Source organism: Adiantum capillus-veneris, chromosome 5, assembly GCF_014529385.1.
Source record: "Adiantum capillus-veneris isolate H3 chromosome 5, ASM1452938v2, whole genome shotgun sequence".
Taxonomy (NCBI): Eukaryota; Viridiplantae; Streptophyta; class Polypodiopsida; order Polypodiales; family Pteridaceae; genus Adiantum; species Adiantum capillus-veneris.
The window spans coordinates 133,438,380-133,460,187 of record NC_140935.1 but is presented as its reverse complement, the minus strand read 5'-3'; the positions used below and the strand labels follow the sequence as shown (position 1 = coordinate 133,460,187).

The window sequence follows — 21,808 nt, the reverse complement described above, 5'->3', positions numbered from 1 at the left end:
ACAATAAAAATTTGATAATCATTAGGGCTTCCTTCATGTGGTGGGCTTCTATTGAAAGAAAATATCATTTAAGAGTCCCAAGAGACAAAGAAATTTACCAAGAGCTAAATATCAAGCGTCCTACAACATGAGATACACACACACACACACACACACACACACACACACACACACACACACACATATATATATATATATATATATATATATATATATTAAGGTTCATTTTGAGAAACTAGAAATATGAAACTTACACAAAATAATCATTTAATCTATATCCAATATATTTACAATCTAAAATCGCCCCAAATTTACCAATTTCTTGATAAGTTGTATAATCAAGCCTGTGTTTCAAATGTTACAAACACTAAATATTTATTTCAATGCTTGGTGTTTGGCGCTAAGTGTAATAAGTAAACCTTCTAGTACATCACTGTAGCATTAGTTGCAACTCTGCATCCTGCTTCAATTTTTACATCCACCTAAAAACTTTAAAATTCAGTGATGGTGGCAAGTTGTGAACCATTGCTATCACTCCATGAAACTGTACGATGCTTGCTTGATGACTTATTTAAGTTTGATGTTGGGGTTTTCGTTGGAATACAAACCAAGTCCAAACAAGGTGCAACATCATTCTTCTTCAAATTACAAATGTCATTGATTGTTTGATTTTCACTTGTAACATCAGATGGTGCTGACTCCCAAACCATTAAATGGATTTGTGCAAACCTAGCAAATAAAACAAAACAAGATTGAAATGTTGAGATGGATGAATGCACCTCTTTTTTAGGTCCCACTGTACTATACTACAAGCTATCACAAGAAACAAACTTAAATGAAAAATGATAACTTTTTAATGACTATCTAGTTTTCACTGGAACATCAAGTTTTGATCACCACTATATAATAAAACGGGAACCATAAAAGGCATGCATGTCCTAGTTGTGTACCTGTCTTCCAAACAAGATTATATAACATGGTTATGCTTGTGTTAGAGTCAGAATCTCTACTTGTATGTCTATTGGGTGTCTTATTGATATAAAACTCACACATTTACTTTTTTGGGTATCAAAAAAATCTAGTTATCAACCTCCATAACATTTAAGAAGAGGAAAGATGGCTTATTGAAAATTCATAAAGGTAGAGGTAAAATGGTAAATGGTGTCGTATGTGAAGAGGAGCTTATGTCACTAAGAAAGATCAATTGATAGTTGACAAAAGAGAGGAAGGCAAAATAAAGTAGGTGGAATTTTTGTACATACAAAGGATAAAGGGATAACTACCCCCTCTTGCACTTTATTCTTCTTAAGCAGTGGGTCACATGATGCATAGTTATCAGTTAATTTTTAATATAAATGTGCCTTATGCATGGTTGCACATGCACCAATTACTTGTCTTATATGCGACTATGCAAGTAATCTTGTCACTATGCCGATTTTGGAATAGTTGCATCAATATCACTTATAACTGGTGCGCGTGTGACCACAAAAAAAACATATAAGGTCCATAGTTAGTGGTATAATGCTATGACTTTCTTGTCGGTAAAGGGGTAAAGCTGGTGGGCTCCAATCTTACATGAGTTTATAGCTTCTAGAAAACATAGGTGGGTAGTTGAATACATGCCCTTGAAAATAGGATCATTTTGTGGGTCTATAAAGAGCCATTACATGCTACTAAAGTCTATGGAAACTTATGAACATTTGTAAAAAATGGAAAGAGATCTCTAGGGGTGCACCCTCAATTTCAGGTGCTTCTCAAAGCCTTATACAAAAACTCCCCAACATATTTTATTTGACATAAAACTACCCCTCATTTTGCATAAATCTATAACTTTTCCCGCAAATTGAATTAAAATGCCCCTCTTGTAAGAAGTATGATACCTACAAGACGCACACCCGGAGAAAAAATCATGTGAAGTCCCTCTTCTCTCTTAACACCATAACACACTGTAGTTATATGGTAATACTCAATGATCAAAAAGTCTATTTACATGTCTCTCTTTTCTCTTCAACATTGACACAACGGCTCAAAGTTATATGTCTTGCAAGCTTTGTGTAGAATTGTGTTTTGTTTTCATTATGTAGCCTTTGTGTGTGTGTGTGTGTGTGTGTGGAGGGCACCCAACGGTTGAGAGAGAGAGAGAGAGAGAGAGAGAGAGAGAGAGGGTGTACACTAAAAGGATATGATTTTTAAGCGCTCCATGGCTTCATCTTCTACTCCTAATCATATCGTGCAAAGTCGCTAGTGTAGAATCATATAGAGAATTCACATTTTCATATTGTATGTGGTGTTAAGGATGAGAGATTTGTTGAAAAATTTTCATTGTTGAAAATTGGCTAACAAGGCCGGTGTTAGAAAAAAACCGGGGGTCCAATGTATTTTAACCGGCTGAAATTCTAAAATCTTGGTTAGATTTTGAGCTTGCCTTGAAGAAAACCGGGAAATTTTAGTGTAATTACATTTAAAAGCTTCAAATTTTGACCTAAAAACCGGGAAAACTTAAAGTTTGCCCTTATTTTCTTCGGTTAGGAAAAATGCATTTTTCTAGCCCTGAACAAGGCTCCTATGGAACATGTAGTTACAGTGATTCGCAAATAATGCAATCATTGATTTCTTCCATAGCAAAATGTAAGGATTGACCAATGATTGTGTCTTTTGGGTCATACTCCTCTATGCTTTCATTACATTTTACACCATGATCAACCGTTGTCTCACAAACAGTTTTTTGTTATAAGCAATAGTACATCTTTTCTTTTTTGCAATGATTCATTCAACTGTGCATCACTTGCTCTCACAGATTTATGAGCATCTTGACTTTGATAGGCATATCTATGCTGCTCGCACACAAATGATAACACACAAGTACGGTAAGTGGCATTTGGAGCAATCTTATAGAAACAATGGCGGTCACCAACGGTTTGGTACATGTTTACACTCAAGTTAATCATCTTAAATCTTTGACACAGGAAGAGCATGACGCTTTTATGGACTGCTAAATCTTGTATGATCTCACTAATGACTCACATAAGGTTGATAAATGGCGTTCTTTCATGCATTCTAGGAACATCTCAAGGTTCCTTTGCATCATTAGTCACTATTGGCAACATGGAATACTTTCTACTTCTTGGAAAGGGTCTGTTGAAATTGCAACCTAAACAACAATATAAGCGATGGGATGATTTTTTTCCTACCACACTTCCTTTCGCCCCTTCTGACTGTGTTATCTTTGAACCTTGTCGATTCCATACAGAAAGTTCTCTCTCATGTGAATTTAACTGTATGCTTGAACATGGAATTTTCTATATGTGTTGTATTTGACTCTTGTGGTTGCATAAAAAAAGCTCTCTCTCATGTGGGCTTAAAGTGTACCCCAAGGGTGACGGTTAGAGGGTCACAGGCTAAGCTCGATGGGTGTGACCAACTTCTCCATTGGGGAAGTCGTTCCTACAGTATGGCCCCTTGTGGATGTAATGTGTACAGCAATGTCCAATTGTACATACATAGGTGTAGGTGTATAAAAGTTCTCCCTACTACCTTCCCTACGCTAACGGTTTTTAAGGAAAAAAATAAAAGATTTTTAGGAAAAAAAACTATTATAAGATAGCATTCATACTTGTATGTGCTCCGTAATTGGGACAATGTCTCACGAATGGTAGGCACACCGTAATAATGGATGGATCCATCAGATGTGGCAAGCCAAGGAACCACCTTTTCTTCTCCAACTCTTGACACGACCAAAAGCTTGTTCTCTTTGAGTGCAAGTTCAAGAAGATATCTAACACCTGCTCGTTCCGCTGCACTTCCATCGTCAACAGTCGCAACGTGGCAGAAGCCCTGTATCATATTGGCAATTATCTAAAATTAAGCATTTCCTTGGAAGGGACTTAACTAACTTGCACACATGATGTTTTTTCTTTTGGGGTGTTTTGGGGGGGGGGGGGGGGGAGGAGGTTTGGTTGCCAGTAGAAAAAAGTGCAATATCTCACTCAACAAATACAAATGCTACTTTATGACCAAATTAAGAAGGAGAGCATGTGCACATGAGATAGTTTAAAATGTGCTCAGTAGTTGTGTGAACTTCACCTCTTCTGTACTCGCTAAGGAAAGACCAAACTTAGCCTCTCCAGGCTCAAGATGAAGATTAATGGGCACCTCGGTGGCCGGAGGAACATACCAAAGCCTAATAGCCTTTGAAACATCTATCAATGTATTCTCCGTGCAAACCATTCTGAATCTCCCACCGCTTGTGGCCTGTCGAATGGGTACCTTGCTCATTGCGTCACAGAAATCCCGTACATCCTTGGAGCTCTAAAAAAATATAGTAAGGGGGTATGATAAATTGTAGGCTTGAGATCCATTCACAAATTCTGATGTCATTTTATTCACAAAAACAAAGCAGAAATGTACAGTTGTGTTTATTAGCTAGAAATGTATCTCGAAAATTACCAATTTGATGTAGATCTTCCACATACAAAACAAGTAGTTTGTAAGTGCTTCAATGAGATACACCACATGCTAAATTAGTTTTTGTATACAAAGCTATTCTCTTTTTGGGTATGATTTGACCTTGCACCTCTCTCTCTCTCTCTCTCTCTCTCTCTCTCTCTCTCTCTCTCTCTCTCTCTAATGCCGGATATTAGAGCGGCGAGGGACAAAGATAAGATTGCTTTTTACCGAGATGGAAGGGTGGTGATATTGGAGCGACACTCCACATGATGGTGCGAGACCTATGGGACCACATTAAAGATGGCAGCATGGAATTGTAATGGGTCACTTTGTCTTGATGTAGGGGAATTTGAGGACAGCTTTACGGGGAGAGACATCGTCTTTTACTCAGAGACACACCAGGCACTGGGACAACTTATGCCAATGTGACAAGATATAGCTGGGAGATAGCTTGTCTAGCAGAGACGAGACCAGAGCACAACGGCAGAGGATCAGGAGTAGGAGTCCTTTTCAGAGAGGAGTTACAATCGCATGTGCACGTTGTTCAGAGAGATGATCAGGCCAGATACATGTGGGTGAGATTGAGGGATGAGACAGGTAGATTCTTGTACATTTGTATATGTTACTTTTCCCCCAACACATTAGTGTATGCCACACCTAGAGTACAGTCCCCTTTCTCTATATTAGACGAGGACATTTGGGAGTTTTCCAAGAATGGTGATGTCATTCTCTTGGGGGACTTTAATGCTCACACAAGAAATCATCTAGCAATTTTTTATGGTACCTCAAATAAGATATTGAGAGAGCTAGATACCACTGTTATGGGGCTTGACAGACGCTCTCAAGATGAGTACACTGAGTACGGGAGATATCTAATGGAGATGGAGGCCTCACATGGATTGGCCATACTTAATGGCCTGCAACAATTTCCCACAACAGCTGGGTTTACTTGCTTCCCACATAGACATGGAGCTAGCGCCATGGATTATGTCATGGATCAGCCGAGCTTTATCCCATATATACAAGATCTCACAATGGACCCAGGCCCATTGGCATAGCAGTGGATCATGCTCTCTTGACCAATGTAACAAGGAATGGACAGAACACGGCCTAAATGTTCCAAAATGGCGTTCCGGATGGGTCCGGCTCCCGGAACGGGGTAAGAACGGAACGCCATTCCGGAACAGGGTGCAACCGGAACATGGATCCAAAACGGCACGAAACGCGATTAGGATTGGCGGGATGGGGCTGTTTGGGGGCATATTTGAGGCTATTTGGGGCTGTTTGGAGGCAGATTTGGAGACCGTTTTGGGGTTGTTTGGGAGAAGATTTGGGGCTAAGCTGAAGGGAGGCAATTCAAGTGTTTTTTTAGTCTACCGTTTTGGCCCCGTTCCCATTCTGGCCCCCCCATTCCTGTCCCGTTCTAGACCCTCCCGTTCCCGTTCTTGTTCCCATTCCGGGTAACTTTGCTCTTGACATGGACCATTTCTTTTCAGTTCACTACTACCCAGCAGCCATGAGGTGTAGCACCTACTCGATATATTTTTACCTCAGAGACTGATTATGTTTACATTGATGGGATTTACAGACGCTTATGCACTGAGGAGCCAGGCCGCCCTCTAGATGTGTCACCAGCGTGTGACTACTATCTATCCTTTTTGTTGATTTCTTTCTTATTATCTATTTACTTTCACTTTTTGGAAACACCCCTCGGGAAATCTAACTGCCCTGCATTGCATAGCTAGTGTGGAACTGTCCAGAGGGAGTCCAGGCCAGAGGGCAAGAGAGCACTAAAGTTGGACAAGGACTATGGTTAGCCAAGTGGGGTCATTGACTAGCCAAACTGGAATCCTTTGTTACAGAGGCTACATTTCAGTTCTGGGTGTGGCTGCAGTGTACAAAGAGGGTCAGATAACATAGAAAGATACAATGGCAACATCTCCTAAAATTTAGGGAACTGCTATTTTGGGACTTGAAAATGTGTTTGCGTCATTACCTCCGGAATGACAAGGGGAACATTTTCTTACTTTGCCGTGAAGTCAACTGGGCAACCGGTTGGGAGATTTTTAGGCGGCAACCCCGAAACGGGAAAATGCTTATAAATGTGCCAAGTGGCACCTTCTGGTGCACTTTCCTCATGCAAGAGAAGGGGGCGCTGATTTTAGAGAGGAGAAGGGCTCATTTTCAGTCTGTCACAGGTTAAGAGCTATGGAGTGCTTGCTTTCCCTCCTATGTACAGTGCGGTGCCAAGAGTGATGCCCTGCACGCTACGCACTGCCCTCTCTCTCCCCTATGGCAGTATGTTATGCCCCACTAGTGGGCTTTTCATTTGACCAATGTACAGTTGTGTGGGTTCATGCGCGATTGCCGAGGCAAGAGCCTCTTGCACAGGTACTGGATTAGCTAGCGGCTAATCCCCCGTAGGTACAGGTGAATTCGGAAAGGTTTCATGCCAGAAATCTCGTCCGATTCAAAGGGCAAGTAGCCCTACAGGTGCGGGAGCTCGAGGACTTGCTACGGATGCGACCGGCACGCGAAACGGAGCCCGAAACAGTAAATTACAGCCTGCTGTGTACTTTTGCAGGTTTAGGGTTTTGGCCCTAAACGGTCCCTAATACCCCCAGGAGGTTCGGGGACGCGAGGGGACCGCTGTACAGGTGATCTGGCGCATTTTCGAGGCTGAAAACAGAGAATTCAGCGTGCTGCAGATTCTCGCCAGGTCTTGCAAAGTGCCCATATGCGTTGGGAAAGTCATTCAATGCGTGGGAATACTGACTGTGAAGGATCCTAGTATAGTTATGCTGCCGAAATCGGGCTGGAACAGTTGAAATTCAGCCGAGCTTGTGTGGGGCAGCTTATAGGGAACCACAACGTTTATTCCCTCTTTTTAACAATAAAGAAATACTGAAAGGGGCGCCTAAGTTAGGGGCCAATCTGGTGTCGGTCCTCTCATACAGGTGCATTCTAGCAGCCTGTATCCTTTTCCCCCGTGTTGTGTCTTGAAAGTACAGGTAGAATAGACGACTAATAATGGGTGAAAGCTAAATCAAGGTTTGAAGTAAAGTCTACCGCCCTTTTTGAAAGTACAGGCCGGTTTCAAGATGAGCTTACTTACATATTGACAGAGACTTAGCATGATGCAACACGAGAGGTATACCCGCACACTCAACTTGAGCAGAGACAGCCTTCTAGGAGTATGTCCTAGAACAGCTGGTACGATGAGGAGTGCAGAGACATGAGAGCACACCTCCAACGAGAGGTACTCCTCTTGGGAGTCATCACCTATCGACAGCCACAGATTGCCTTCCGTCGCCTAGCGCGACAGAAGAAGTGGGCTTTCTTGGCTTAGTTAGAGAGCACGATCTCAGTTAGAGACTCTTCCATTAGCACTCACCTTCTCCTGGCATCACTTCTATGGAGGTATGGGGCCAATATGTGACATCTGTGTGCACGGTTCATGGGCAGACACCGCTTCCAAGAGCCATGCCCACATACTTGTGCTTTCTTTATTGCAGAGATGGTAAGGAAAGCCATTGACAGGATGAGGGCTTAGTAGCAGAGCATTTTATACATGCCAAGGATATGCTTGTAGAGCTTCTAGCAGTGATGTTCAACCGTGCAATGTGTGAGGGTCTACCTGACACTTGGAGCTTGTCTACTATAGTGCCTATCCTCAAGGCAGGGGACCCTATGGAGCCTGGGAACTATCGTACTATTATGATTGGACACTCATCGGTACAGTTGTATGCATCCATTCTTGAGCAACAGTTGAGCAAATGGTCAGAGAGAGTAGGCATGCAAGTAGTGGGACAAGCAGGTTTAAGAAGGGGTTTTCTACTCTTGATCACATTTTGACCCTTATGGATATTATTGAGGAGGGTAAATCACATGGGAAGAGGATTTATCGCAAAGCATTTGACAATGTGCCTAGAGACAGGTTGATGGGCAGATTACAGGAGATGGGGGTACCCACATATCTGATTTGGGTCGCACCTTCGAGGGGTTATTGATGTAGTTCACTCCACTATTGAGGTGAAGCAGGGACACCCGCTATCTCCGACACTTTTTGGCATGTATGTGGATGAGGTTTCTGATTACATTGAGAGGGGAGGTGACAAAGAAGCTCAGTTGACTGGGACGTGGATTCCACCGTTGTTATATATTGATGATATTGTGTTGATTTCTGATTCCCCAAAGCGGTTGCAGTGTCACTTGGATGCTTTACATGAGTTTACCCCCGATAGTGAATTGTCTGTCAACCTTGGCAAAACCAAGGTTACGTATTTAATACCACACCAAAGCTGGTTAGGATATCAGCACCCACATTTTGTTATGGCCAAGAGTCAGTGGCCTTGGGATAGTCTTTAGTGGGCCAGTGTTTTCATTGAGGATAACAGTTGAGACTAGATTCACCAGAGCTTATGCTGCCCTAGGCAAATTAGAGAGGATGTGTTCACAAGTTCAATTCCATGAACCGTGAACAAAGCTATAGCTCTTTGATACTTTAGTGACATCAGGTATGCTTTATGGAGTCGAGATATAGGGACCTTCAATGGACCATCACACGAGATCTAGTAGCAGAGACGGGTGGAGATGTATGGAGAAGCCTTTGGTTTCTCTAATCTCTCGGATAACTAGAGTTAAGGCTTCAATACCACATGAGATTATCATAGCAGAGCTGGCTGCATCTCCCCTCGTGGTCGAGGCACTCACCAAATCAGTCTACTTTATGCACAATTTATGGGACCTCCCAAGACACACATATGCTTGCTTAGCTCTCGAATCTTTCCGCCATCTAGCAATACAGGGGGGGACAGACTACTTGCTGGTATGGACAGATGACATCAAGGTTTCACTTACACGGTTTCAATATGGATAGATTGCCTCCTTTCCAGTACTCTTTGGATGCACACTCTCTCTCTATTACACGCAGCACAATGATCACCAAGCTCATCCGTTAGGACCTGTCTCAGCTTGACACTAGGAAGACTTGGATACAACCGACATGAAAGTTGGGCACAAAGATGGCTTTCTATAAAGAGCATCTTCTCCAACTGACGGAGGACAGATTTGTGACTAGACCCAGTTACAGAGGATACGGTGCGCTATTGGTCAGCGACGCACACTTCACTTCAGCTTGAGGTCGAGACTGATAAATTTAGGGGGATACCTGTAGAGGCTAAGATATGCTAGCTATGCCATTTGTAGCCTGAGACAAAGCTACATTACATATGTCACTGTCCAGTGTACTATGAAATACGAGGCGATTTCGCTCTCTTCAGAGAGGGCTTTGGACCACTATTTAGGGTCATGAGTTATCAGGATCAGAGATGTCTTGGGTTATTTTTACTCGAGATAATAGACACAGAGAGAGCTAGTTGCGGAGACCTGCAGATAGACACTCTCACAAGAAGATTACAGGTTTTTTTAGACCACCTACTGGCAGACACAGGAGCAGGCCACTCAGTAGAGCCCAGATATCAACCACACCGGAGGTACGTTGATCGATCGGGCTACGGAGCTAGAGAGATCCAGACACCTGTGATTGAAGGGTACCTCATAGCATCGACGAAGACTGGTAGAGGATACATATACTTTAGCTCGACATGCGAGACGCCCAGTACGAGTACTTACCACGGTGGACATTAACGAGATTCTACAACGATCGAGGCGTTATATCCTCGGATAGCACCCAAGGCCAGACATCCTCGGACATTGATGTTCGTACACTAAGATTGTACTACCCACTGCTTCATTGTCACACACTTTATAGCGCTACACACCTCTGAGCTGCTTAGATTCATGGCAATAGTCGTTTAGATTTTTCCTTATTTCCGTTCATTTTATTTTGTACCCTGACATTGTATCAGATTCATCAAGATTGTACCGGTTTGGTCTCATAGGTCATTTTGGCCTTTTGAAGACGTTTAATATAACATTTCATTTCATTCTCTCTCTCTCTCTCTCTCTCTCTCTCTCTCTCTCTCTCTCTCTCTCTCTCTCTCTCTCTCTCTTCGTGTATGCATGTGTGTGTGTGTGTGTATATATATGTAATACTCTTGTGACTTGTCAAATCAGATCTAAACTATCAAATAATCTTGTTGCTTAAGTATCCAAAATTAGAGCTCGCAACTAAATTAAGTGACCTTTATTAGAGTTTTTCTTTTTTTGGTAGTATCTATGGACTATTGACATCAAATTGTCGATAGAAATTGCTGTCAAATCAAACGACTGAACATGCATATAGATGCATGGCCACTTCTACACATAGTTACAGACACACATCATAACATCTATGTGTTACATGATTTTCAAACCAACATGAATACACACAAACTTACGAAGTGGATGTGCTGACGTGAGTGAACGAATGTCTAGAAGCATGTGTGTGTGTGTGAGCGTGCACACGCACGCACACGCGTGTGCATGTGTGTGTGTGATCTACTAACCTATGCAAGTCTCCAAGATAAAATACCTCCTTGAATATCAATTCCGTTTGGATGCCAATAAAGATGATGGGCACTCCACTTGCTTGGGCAGAGGAGAACCATGTCATAGCACGAGCCATTGTGTCCTCTACACACTTGCATTGCACACGTTCTAAAGCGGGCTGAAAGGGCATGAAGACCATCGAGAAGAGCATGCTTGATGTCCCTGTTGGTAGATACGCTTGCATTTTTTGCAACCAAGGATAGGATTGCAGCACATTCTCTATCTTTTCTCGTTTTACTGCATACAAAGTTACAAGGGGATCATAACCTAGTCGTTAAGGGGCATGTGTGGGTGCATAAAGACCTAGGTTCGACACAGTGACCCCTTTTAAATTTCAATTGTATCTCAGAAATTTCCTTACTAAAATTTCTCATCAAAGGAGCACAAGGGTGAAATAAATGATGAGAGAAGAAATTATTTTTACATACCAGTTTGCACATCCAACTTGGATGATTTTTTCAAGACTTTCATGGTCGATTCTATGCAAGTCACATAAAAAGAAAAATCACCGTTAGGTCATTCTTGTACATTGGGACATTCCAAAATACTTATGTGCAACTCTGTGTGTGTGTGTGTGTGTGTGTGTCGCGACAGTAAAAAACAGACGACAATATTTGCTTTTGTTAACAGAAGACATCATTTTTATGCAGTGAATGCGGCACCAACCTGTGACGAAGGCTATTGTTCAACCAAATCCATAGTGCCTAAGCAATCAAGCGACAGTGCAACAGTAAGTATCCACCACACTCAATCTTTCTTTCCACAACACACACACCCAGTATGCCAAGGCTAAGTGAGGGGAAAAGCGTCCCTCACATGTACTTATAGTGTTTAGATGCGGCATCAATAATCCAGAGAGGAGAGGATCCCACCAGTTAAGCTTCCCAAAATCGCAACAGCATCCAAGACTGCTAGCTAGGCAGAGTAAGCTAAGTAGGGGAGTAGAATAGTATTTACAAGATGTGTAATACCTTACAGAGAGAAGCCAGCTATCTACAGCATGCAGACCACCCAGGTACAGGCGGGAAAATTTGCAAGAATCCTTCCAGACAAGCCACCATAATCGATGCAGGGCCCGGGACACAGAGTGAGCGAAGAGAGTCAGATGCCAAGAACTCCCACATACTGCAAGGGTACGAGGTGTGAAGGAGCGGGTATGTGGTATAGTAGGAAGAAGATGAGTGATTAAGGCTGGTGTCACACTGGGACGGGCGTCCCCCCTTCTTTCACGAGCATGGCCGTCCCTTTCATGTCACATTTGGCTTTAGTTAAAAAAGTGTCCATCAGTTTTAACAAACCAGCTTTGGCCACTTGGTAGAGCTACCAGCCCTCGCGCTGACGCGCAGAGTTCAAATCGAATCGTTGGCATTAGTGCCTTGCTTTTTGTCAGATGGCCACACCTTCAGAAACTTGGGCGGGCATGCAAGGCCGTCCCTCTGACAGGGTCTCGCGGCCATGTTTTACTTTTCGCCCCAGCCAATATGCGGGCGCCATCTCAGCATGGGACGCTTTTGCCTGCCCCAATGTGACACCAGCCTAATACACCCCATCGCGAGAAGAGAATGGCTTTAAAAGCCATAGTACCATTTAACTACCCATTTTTTTACCAAGGCATTAGGGCATGTGCTCATAGGGTATCAATTACCTAGCACAAGTGCAAATTACCAAGTGAGACAGAGAAAGGAGGGGGGGTGTTGGGGGGGGGGGGGGGGGGGGGAGGGGGGGGTTGTTTTAGTTTGGGGTGGGGTGGGTTGGGTGGGGTTTTTTATTTTATTTTTTTAACCTTTTTTGGATTGTTGGAGAAGGACTTTTTTGTGAATTTCAATTCAGACCAAAGATTTTTAGAGTGAGTATGGGCCTACTGCCTATAATTAGTGTAATGAGATTATCATGGATGATTCTTAGGTTAGGCCATTTCTCCCAAAAAATGGCTTTAGTAATGGTATTGTCATTTCTATTGAAAACATTAAGACAATATTTGTCAATAAGGCATTTGATTTCCTCCCAGGCGGTGAAGCAGTCAAAAGAGGAGTATAATACTTGCTCTATTATTCATTGTCTTTTGTGTATTCATTCTGTTGGAGTGAGATTCCACACACATTGCATTGAGGAGCACCCACTGTAGAAGCACGACACATTATCCCCACTACACTTACGTGGCCGATTGCTTTTCTTTTTTACGAATTCTGCAGTAGGGATCTTAAGGTTATCCCTTTTCCAAATGAACCGGAGATCATAGTTACCATTGTAGAGATTATGTAACAAAATTGAAAAGTTTAAGAATTGTATAGAAGTAGAAAAGAACCCAGTAGGGGTATCAAAACCTTTTCCTAGTGTTGGTTCAATATTGAGGCAATTTGGGTAAATAGATGAAATTTCATTGTAAAAGGATCTATTATTAAGGCTAAGAATATCATCCATATATCTGTAGGTGTGATTAAAATCTAAAAGCTTATGTTTGGTATCTGAATTACTCATGGTATTAAGGAACCATTTGTATTGAAAGTAGGCTAGGTATAGGTTACACACGAAGAGGGAGCAAAAAACCCCCATAGGAATACCTAGGCTTTTATTGTAGCAACTGCCCCCAGATTGTACAGAGCAGTTGTCAAGAAGCCATGAGACAAGGTTGCATAATTTAAGCTCATTGTAGTGAGCATTATGTGTTGAGTTGGTCTTTCTAATCCATCTTGGTTTACTAACTAGAGAAATGAATGAGAGATTTTTTAAGCTAGCACTATTGAATGCAATCTTAATTATCTTTTTCAAGACATGTTTTAGCCCTAGAAGGGGATGTTCTCGTAACATTGGGTGATATCTATAGAGAATAGATGGAAGATTAGTTTGGGTAGGTTGAACGTAACCTCAATGAACTTTTTTTACAATCCAATATGGGTTATAATGGATTTTAAGAAAATCTAAACAAACTTTTCGCTTAATTGCACATACTAGTTGAAATTCAGATGATATAAGATCCATGCAGGATGCGATATCCTTGATTGTAGCAACTGCCCCCAGATTGTACAGAGCAGTTGTCAAGAAGCCATGAGACAAGGTTGCATAATTTAAGCTCATTGTAGTGAGCATTATGTGTTGAGTTGGTCTTTCTAATCCGTCTTGGTTTACTAACCAGAGAAATGAATGAGAGATTATTTAAGCTAGCACTATTGAATGCAATCTTAATCATCTCTTTCAAGACATTTTTAGCCCAAGATCACCGCAGAAGGGGATGTTCTCGTAACACTGGGTGATATCTGCAGAGAATAGATGGAGCTTTGTTTGGGTACGTTGAAGTACCCTCAATGAAGTTTTTTTACAATCCAATATGGGTTATAATGGATTTTAAGAAAATCCAAACAAACCTTTCGCCTAATTGCACATACTAGTAGAAATTCATATGATATAAGATCTAGGCAGGATGTAATATCCTTAGTAATATTAGTAAAGATGTAGTTTGAGGCATCCGAAATCCATTTGAATGCTTATATGTTGGAAAGAGCATAGGTAGTTTGATAGAGTCAATAGAATAGCCAAAATCTAAACAATCTTTAATGATGTGGTTTGTGGCCTCCCTAAGAGGAAGGTTTAGTGAAAACTAAGCAAGATTTTTTCGACAATTAGCGGCTTTATCAAGACCAAACATTGTTGTGAAAGTTTCTAATATTTCAAACCTAAATTTGGAGTAATCCAAGTACTATCAGTAGATAGTAAATCTTGCAGTAGGGGAGAGATCTTGTGAAAAAAACATTGTTTAATCATATTGGTTAAGTCTAGTAGGACTGTCTTCTCCAGTTGGAGAGTATTGACCAGGTCAATCAAGCAGCTAAGTAAAGCTGAAATGGCAAGGTGTGGGTTTTTTGGAAACATCGAAATGTGGTTCAAACCTTTACCCATAATTTTTTGAATTGCAGAATTATGAATAATTTTAAGATCGCATGATCACATGTACATGTGATCTTACACACATGTTTATCGAGATCTCCAAAGTCTTTACAAAAGTTACCAAACTCTTCACAAAAGCATTTTGGAATAGTACTATCTCGCAAAATGTCATTGTTATAAACTAAACTCTTGATGGGGTGATGATACGTCCATCCAATCAACTAACATGTTATGATTACCGAAAAGAAGTTCAAAGCATTCGCAAAAGATAGATTTAGGGGAAAACCAATCGAGGAGTTCATTGTGATATAAACAGTGTACAAAAATATAATTTCTTGGAGAAGTATGGCTGGCAATGGTTTTTCTCCCGCAAGGGCCTGAGATCACCTGTATCTCAAAATAAGCTATAAGTCAAGAAGATGTCGAACAGGGGTGTTTCTCCCTCTGCCTCTCATAAAACTACGAGATTTACCCCTATTATAGCTAGTCAAACTGCTATGTGCTAAAAATGATGCAAAAGAATTATTAGTAGGGGTGGTTAGAGAGTTGGGCCTTTTGAGAGACAGAGAGTCATCATCTTCGATACAAGGTTTGAGCAGACCAGTGGCAATCTTGACTCCTTTATAGTTAGCATATGTGGTGAGATAAGTGGAAGGCTCATCAGACTTTAGCTCCTTCAGAACGTCTAGCATCAAGTTTCTAAAGACATTGAAAGCAATGTGTGCGATTACAAGGGGCTTGGCAATCTATTGGTTTTTCTAGAAACAAAAGTTCCAAATGGTTGAGAATGTACCAAATTGCATAATCAAACCACATAATGTTGGATTCACAGAAAGCCTTAGGGTCAAGGAATTTACACGCACACTTTATGTAAGGTTGAAAGAAATTCCAAATTAACTCAGTGTAAAAGTCAGGGTTGCTTTTGGCAAACTCCATATTCCCTTTAGTGCGGATGTTCAGGCCGGCATTAGAGGCACATTTAGTATGATCAATAAAATTGAGGTTAAAAGGATCTTTGATGAGTTCCCCTTTATCCAAAAATTGTCCACCTTTTAGTACTTAGTTTGCAGTCTTCCACAGTATATGTCGAAAGATTGGCCAAGAAAACCGATGTTTCACTCAATATAGGTACTGAAAAGGCTTTGTTGGGAAGAATCCATAACTCATGGTCTACTCCAAAAGACTCAACTTCAATCTGGCTAACCAGCAAGAAAGGAAAGACTTTAGAGACTTTAAGAACCATTTCTAAGAGGGTAGAATCATTGAGGGCACCAAGATTGCTTTGGAATTCTTTAACAGCCTCTAGAGTAGCATTGTCTCTACAGAACAGGCCACATGTTAGTCAGACAACACGAGTAGCCGGAGTACTAACAAAAGTTGGGTTGAGTCCACACAGTTTTTTAGGAAAATTAGCAATTTCACCACCAGAATAAGAGAATTGAGCAAGCTCATGATTGTATTGTATAGCGAAAATAGGAAGTTGGGCTACATATTGAGAAATCATAGCAACTCCATCCTCTGAATCTTTGTCCAAGGAAGCCAAAATCTTGACCCAATCATTGAAAGATAGTATATGCAAAATAGACAACTCTTTGTCACAGCTATTAGGACTAATCCATAAATAAGTTGTGAAGCGTCCAGATTGCTTATACATCGAAGGAAAAGAGAGCTAGCCACAAAATGGGGTTCAAAGGACAGCTCAAGTCCTTGGGACAGGGATAAGCCTGTAAAACAGAGTTGACGGATTAGATAGGGTTTATTTGGGATAAGACTTCACATTGCTTTTAGACTTTTTAGGAAGGAAAGGTCTCGTTCTAGTAGATAGGGCTTTTTTAGGACAATGATCCTTTAAGTATTGTGTAATTTGTTCCCTAATCCTTGCATGTTTTAGTGGGTCCTAGATGACTCTCATACGAGCAATCATCTTGTCATTATTGTGTACCTGAAATATCATAAGTTACAGTAAGTAATTATGGATTAACCAGCAACCCTAAAACCGGCAAAGTCCAAGACTACGATAGCCGTGAGTAGGAATCCTGAACTATAGTCAAAGAGTGGGAACGTTTGCTTTAGAAAACTATTGGACTATATGGCTTGGATGGACCCATTGTCTGTGATTCCTGTTTAGGTTGATTTGTGTTAGGTGGTACTACTGGTAACTATCCAGCGTACAAGAACATTGGAATGATATTCCATTCTCATTGTAAAGTGCAAAGATGAATCAAAGACTAAGTCGTTTTTGTGCTTCTCTCTGTCCTTTTTCTAGAGCTTGTTCTGAACTGATATGTTCTGTTGTGTATAAGTATTGGTCTTTCAGATAACTGGGAGAATCTTGTGTTTAGGATGTGTGTGTTGCTGTTTCAAACTAGCTTTCAGCCAAAAAGACCCTATTTAAAGATAGAGTCCTCGCCTTCATCCATATAAACAAGTTAGCAGATTTGTTAGCCTTGAATACGTATTACAAATGTCAACGAACTTATCAGTTGTTATCCACATCCTACTTAAAATCTTTTTACCTTAAAGCTACCATCTAATTTGTTTTTGTTTTTTTTTGTCACATGACTTATCTGAGAGGGTATCATCATTTTTTTACTCCTTTTATGCATTGAAGGTCATCCCTCCTTCAATTTCTATTTTGAAATGAAATCATAGGTTATAAATAAGGATAGTTAAGTGACTCTTTCTTTAGAAAAGAGTTTATATTTATTTAAATAAAGTGAATTCTGATCAGAAGGCCACCACCCCAAATGTCTTTCCCAAAATCATTATCCCACAAGGTTTCTTTGCCTCTATTATGGTACCAAATGTTTCAATCTTGTGAAAAGGTTTATATTTATTTAATTAAATTCTGATCAGGTCATTGAAGAAATTGTTGATATGGATGATGCACTTGCGTTGACTCATGCCTTCATGATGATAGTGTGGCAATGGCCAGTGATATGTATATCACAAAACCAGAGGTAATTGATGCATTACTTTCAGCACAGGATGGCTTATCACAATCATGGATAGTAGACAATGGTGAGGGGGACGCCAAGGTTTGGAGCCAATACTCTCAAGGGTGGAATTCCGCCACTGCGTGTCGCGTCTCTCTCTCTCTCTCTCTCTCTCTCTCTCTCTCTCTCTCTCTCTCTCTCTCTCTCTCTTCAGTTGTTATTAAAGTGCTAAAAGTTTGTTCAGACTGTTCTTTTCTATTGGCACGTGGTGCCCGTCTTGTGACATATGCAAACTGAAACGCAGCTTGTATGGGCTGAAACAAGCCCCTAGGCAATGATACAAAAGATTTGATACTTTTAAGTTTTATGCTCAACCATGGGTTCAAACGCAATCATGCAGATCACTATCTTTACACTGAAAAGGCTCCTAATGGTAGTCTTATTGTGCTAATCCTATATGTGGATGATGCAGATCACTGTCTTTACAATAAAAAGGCTCCTGACGGTAGTCTTATTGTGCTAATCCTATATGTGGATGATATGTTGATTGCAGGCAAGCATAAGGAAACTTTGAATGCTTTGAAAAAGGAGTTAAATACAACTTTCTCTATGAAATATTTGGGTGCAACTGAACATATTTTGGGTATGCGCATTGCAAGGGATAGAAAGAAGCATCTTTTATTCCTTTCTCAAGACAAGTACATCAAAAAGGTGCTTGAGAGATTTAATATAGCTGATGCTAAGCCTCTTGATGTGTCGTTACCTCCACACACAAAGCTTAGCAAGCATGATTGCCCAAAAGATGTTGCAGTTGTCCATGCTATGAAAAGTATTCCTTATGCATCAGCTTATGGGTCTTTGATGCATTCTATGGTTGCTACATGACCGGATATTGCTTATGCAGTGGGAGTTGTTAGCAAGTTTTGTCTAACCCTAGCAAACCACATTGGGAGGGAGTGAAAAGCATTTTCAAGTACTTGAAAGACACATAGGACACATGTATATGTTATGAAAAAGGTACATTGTCTGTGCGGGGATTTTGTGATTCGGACATGGCAGGTGATCTTCACACTCAGAAATCCACTAGTGGTTATGTCTTTACATTGGCTGGCGGAGCTATTTCTTGGTGTTCAAGATTGCAAAAGATTGCTGCGCTGAGCACTACAGAGGCTAAATATATTTCAGTCACAGAGGCTTCAAAAGAACCATTTGGCTTGGCCGTCTTGTGAGGACTTTTGGTCTTTCAGCTCATGCTCCAGTGCTTGGTTGTGATAGTCAGAGTATTGTATGCCTTGCCAAGAATGCCATGTTCCATGCTCGTACCAAACACATTGATGTGCGCTACCATTATATACGCCAGGTACTGGATGATGGCCTTGTTAATTTGACAAAAGGTCAAAACACAGGACAATCCCGCAAATGTTCTCAGTAAGTTCTTGATAAGACACAACATTAGCATTGCTTACACTTAGAGGGAGTTACTTAAAGGTACCACGTCGGGCCTTAAGTGAAAGGTTGTTGGGTCTAAAGGCCCTCTGGCCACCCTTGTATATATTTTATTATTCTTTGGGTGCGAACCACCCCTAGGGTCACTTAAAATGACCCTCATATTTGTACCCATATAACATCAAATTTATGTGTGTGATAAGTGGGAACACGCTACCCTACCTGCGTACGTTCTCTCTCTCTCTCTCTCTCTCTCTCTCTCTCTCTCTCATGCTCGTTCGAGTGCAAGAGACACCAGCACTACCCTCTGCCTACTGCTAGCGCTCCTTCATTCTTCATCTAAGAAAAATCACTTACAAAAAAGAGAAAAGGTGATGCAAACAAAGTGAGCTCTGCTAAGGCTAAGGCTCAAACTTTGGGGTGAAAAAGGGATTTATTGAAAGAACCCAGCCAGGATCCATCTCATGTTTTCCACCTTAAACTATTATAGGAATATCATCAGAACCTTGAACCTTTAGATTACAAGCGGGGCCCTATCTCAATATAATTTGAAGCTTTACCAGGTGGACCAAATTACGTGGGAGTGAATCGCACCCACACACAAACAACTTCGCCTGTTCAAATTACGTGGGAGTGAATCGCACCCACACACAAACAACTTCGCCTGTTCACATGGGAGCTTGCACTCTCATGCTAATAAACGTTTAAAAGGCACTTTATCTTTCTTGTATGAGTTAAAGACCTCAGGTTGGAAAACTCTCATAAAATACCTTCAACAAAAAATTATATCTCACTCTATGACATTGTCATTGATTTTATCGCACAAAAAATAAAAAATCAACAACCTTAATAGTAGCATATAAATCTTTTACAAGAAATTTCAATAAAAATTCATACCTTGCCAACGGAGGCATTCATCTTCTGTAGTATCAACAAGATAGGCTACATGACGAGAGTCATGAACACAACGTAATGTATAGTGCTTCTTGGGTATCACCAACTCCTCCGGCACTATCCTAGCCTGTAACTCTTCGATCACACCACCAGCTCGCTTCACACACACCCACACCTATCAAAACATAAGACTCGGTATAATCATAACTTGCTTCAATGTGGTAGCATTAAATACCCCAAAATAAGGTATTTCCAAGACATTCAAATTTCAAACTATATATACTGCGGCCTTTAGTTTTTTCTTTAAAACCTGCCAAGGGACACATCACAAGAAGATTTAGAAATTTTTCTCATGTAGGAAAACGGAGTCTTTCTCAGTGTTTTTCATACAATGCATAACATCATGAGCTTCTACTCGAGAGGCACCGCATACCTAGCTAGGTACGATTGGGGGCAGGGGACCGCCGGCCCGGTGGGGGGTACGATTGGGGGCAGGGGACCACCGCCCCCCCCACTGGGCCGGCGGTCCCCTGCCCTCAATCGTACCTAGCTAGGTATGCGGTGCCCCCAATCGTACCTAGCTAGGTATGCGGCGCCTCCCTCACAAAAGCTCATGATGTTGAGGTAAGTCGCAATGTGGGAAATATTGTGAGAATTTGTCCAAAACTTCTTGCGCATGTTGCCCAACTCCCTCTTGAACATGGTGAATGTATCACATTGGGAAGGAGCAACAAGGGTAATGCAAGTGAATCATCCAAAAAGCATGGTCACCCGTGCTCCAGTTATTTGTCTTCCGTGGAACTATGCAAGTCTTTGTTGGCACTGCCTGCAGTGATATAGGCGTGGTGCCTATGAAATGTTGTACACAACTTTTAGGCTTTTTGAAGCTATTTTAAGGTGCTATTCTTTGGAGCCATGCTTGTTGTAGTAAAAATAGCACGCACTTTAAAAAAGCCGACAGCAGTAAACTCTCCCCGGTCGCTCTCGTCTCAAGCAATTCTCTGTAAGCAATTCTCTCTCTCTCTCTCTGATAAGGCAGTGCCGCTATCGTCAAGTTAGTGACGGCCTTGTTAAACTATGCTGCTTTTGGCATAGTTGCATCAGTAACATACTACTGATGACTGGCAGAGATAGAGAGAGTGAGAGGCAAACGGGAGAACCTGTAGGTCGCTTGTACGGAACATCTGGCGGAGCTCGTCCTCAAGGCCGGCCTTGCCGTTGATGAAAGGCGCCGCCACGCCCAGCTGGCCATCTATCCATGTCACTCTCTCGATGATGTCGCCAGGCAGCAGCCGGTCCTCGGTCCACTCCTCCTTCGGCACTGCGCTCGCCACCTCCTTCACCGCCACCACCATCACCTTCTCTGCCCCGCGCGCCACCATCCTTGCTCACACCCCCACACACGGAGTGCGCCCGAGAGAGAGAGAGAGAGAGAGAGCCCAGGCGGAGGAGTCTATAGGAATGCTTTGTCTTCAGGCCACCACCATCACCTTCTCTGCCCCGCGCGCCACCATCCTTGCTCACACGGAGTGCGCCCGCGAGCGAGAGCGCCCAGGCGGAGGAGTCTATAGGAATGCTTTGTCTTTAGGGTAAAGGGGCCTAATCCATCAGCTAATCACACGATGATAACTTTTGGCCTACATAAGGCGTAAGAGCATGGTCATGCGCTGAATAGTTATTGACATTCGGATAACTATGGAAAACTAAGCATC

The 21,808-nt window shown here is 41.7% G+C and overlaps 1 protein-coding gene across 1 annotated transcript; it reads right to left on the bottom strand.

The window, feature by feature from the left end:
- Positions 1–251: 251 nt before the first annotated feature.
- LOC147458134 (uncharacterized) lies at positions 252–21,555 on the bottom strand. The gene is made up of 7 exons (XM_086512874.1): positions 21,257–21,555; positions 20,100–20,271; positions 11,367–11,417; positions 10,922–11,175; positions 4,084–4,308; positions 3,614–3,834; positions 252–729 (listed from the first exon to the last, which is right to left on the bottom strand). The coding sequence occupies exons 1-7, from the start codon at positions 21,476–21,478 to the stop codon at positions 492–494; spliced, it is 1,383 nt and encodes a 460-aa protein (XP_086369000.1). The 5' UTR covers positions 21,479–21,555; the 3' UTR covers positions 252–491.
- Positions 21,556–21,808: the final 253 nt, after the last annotated feature.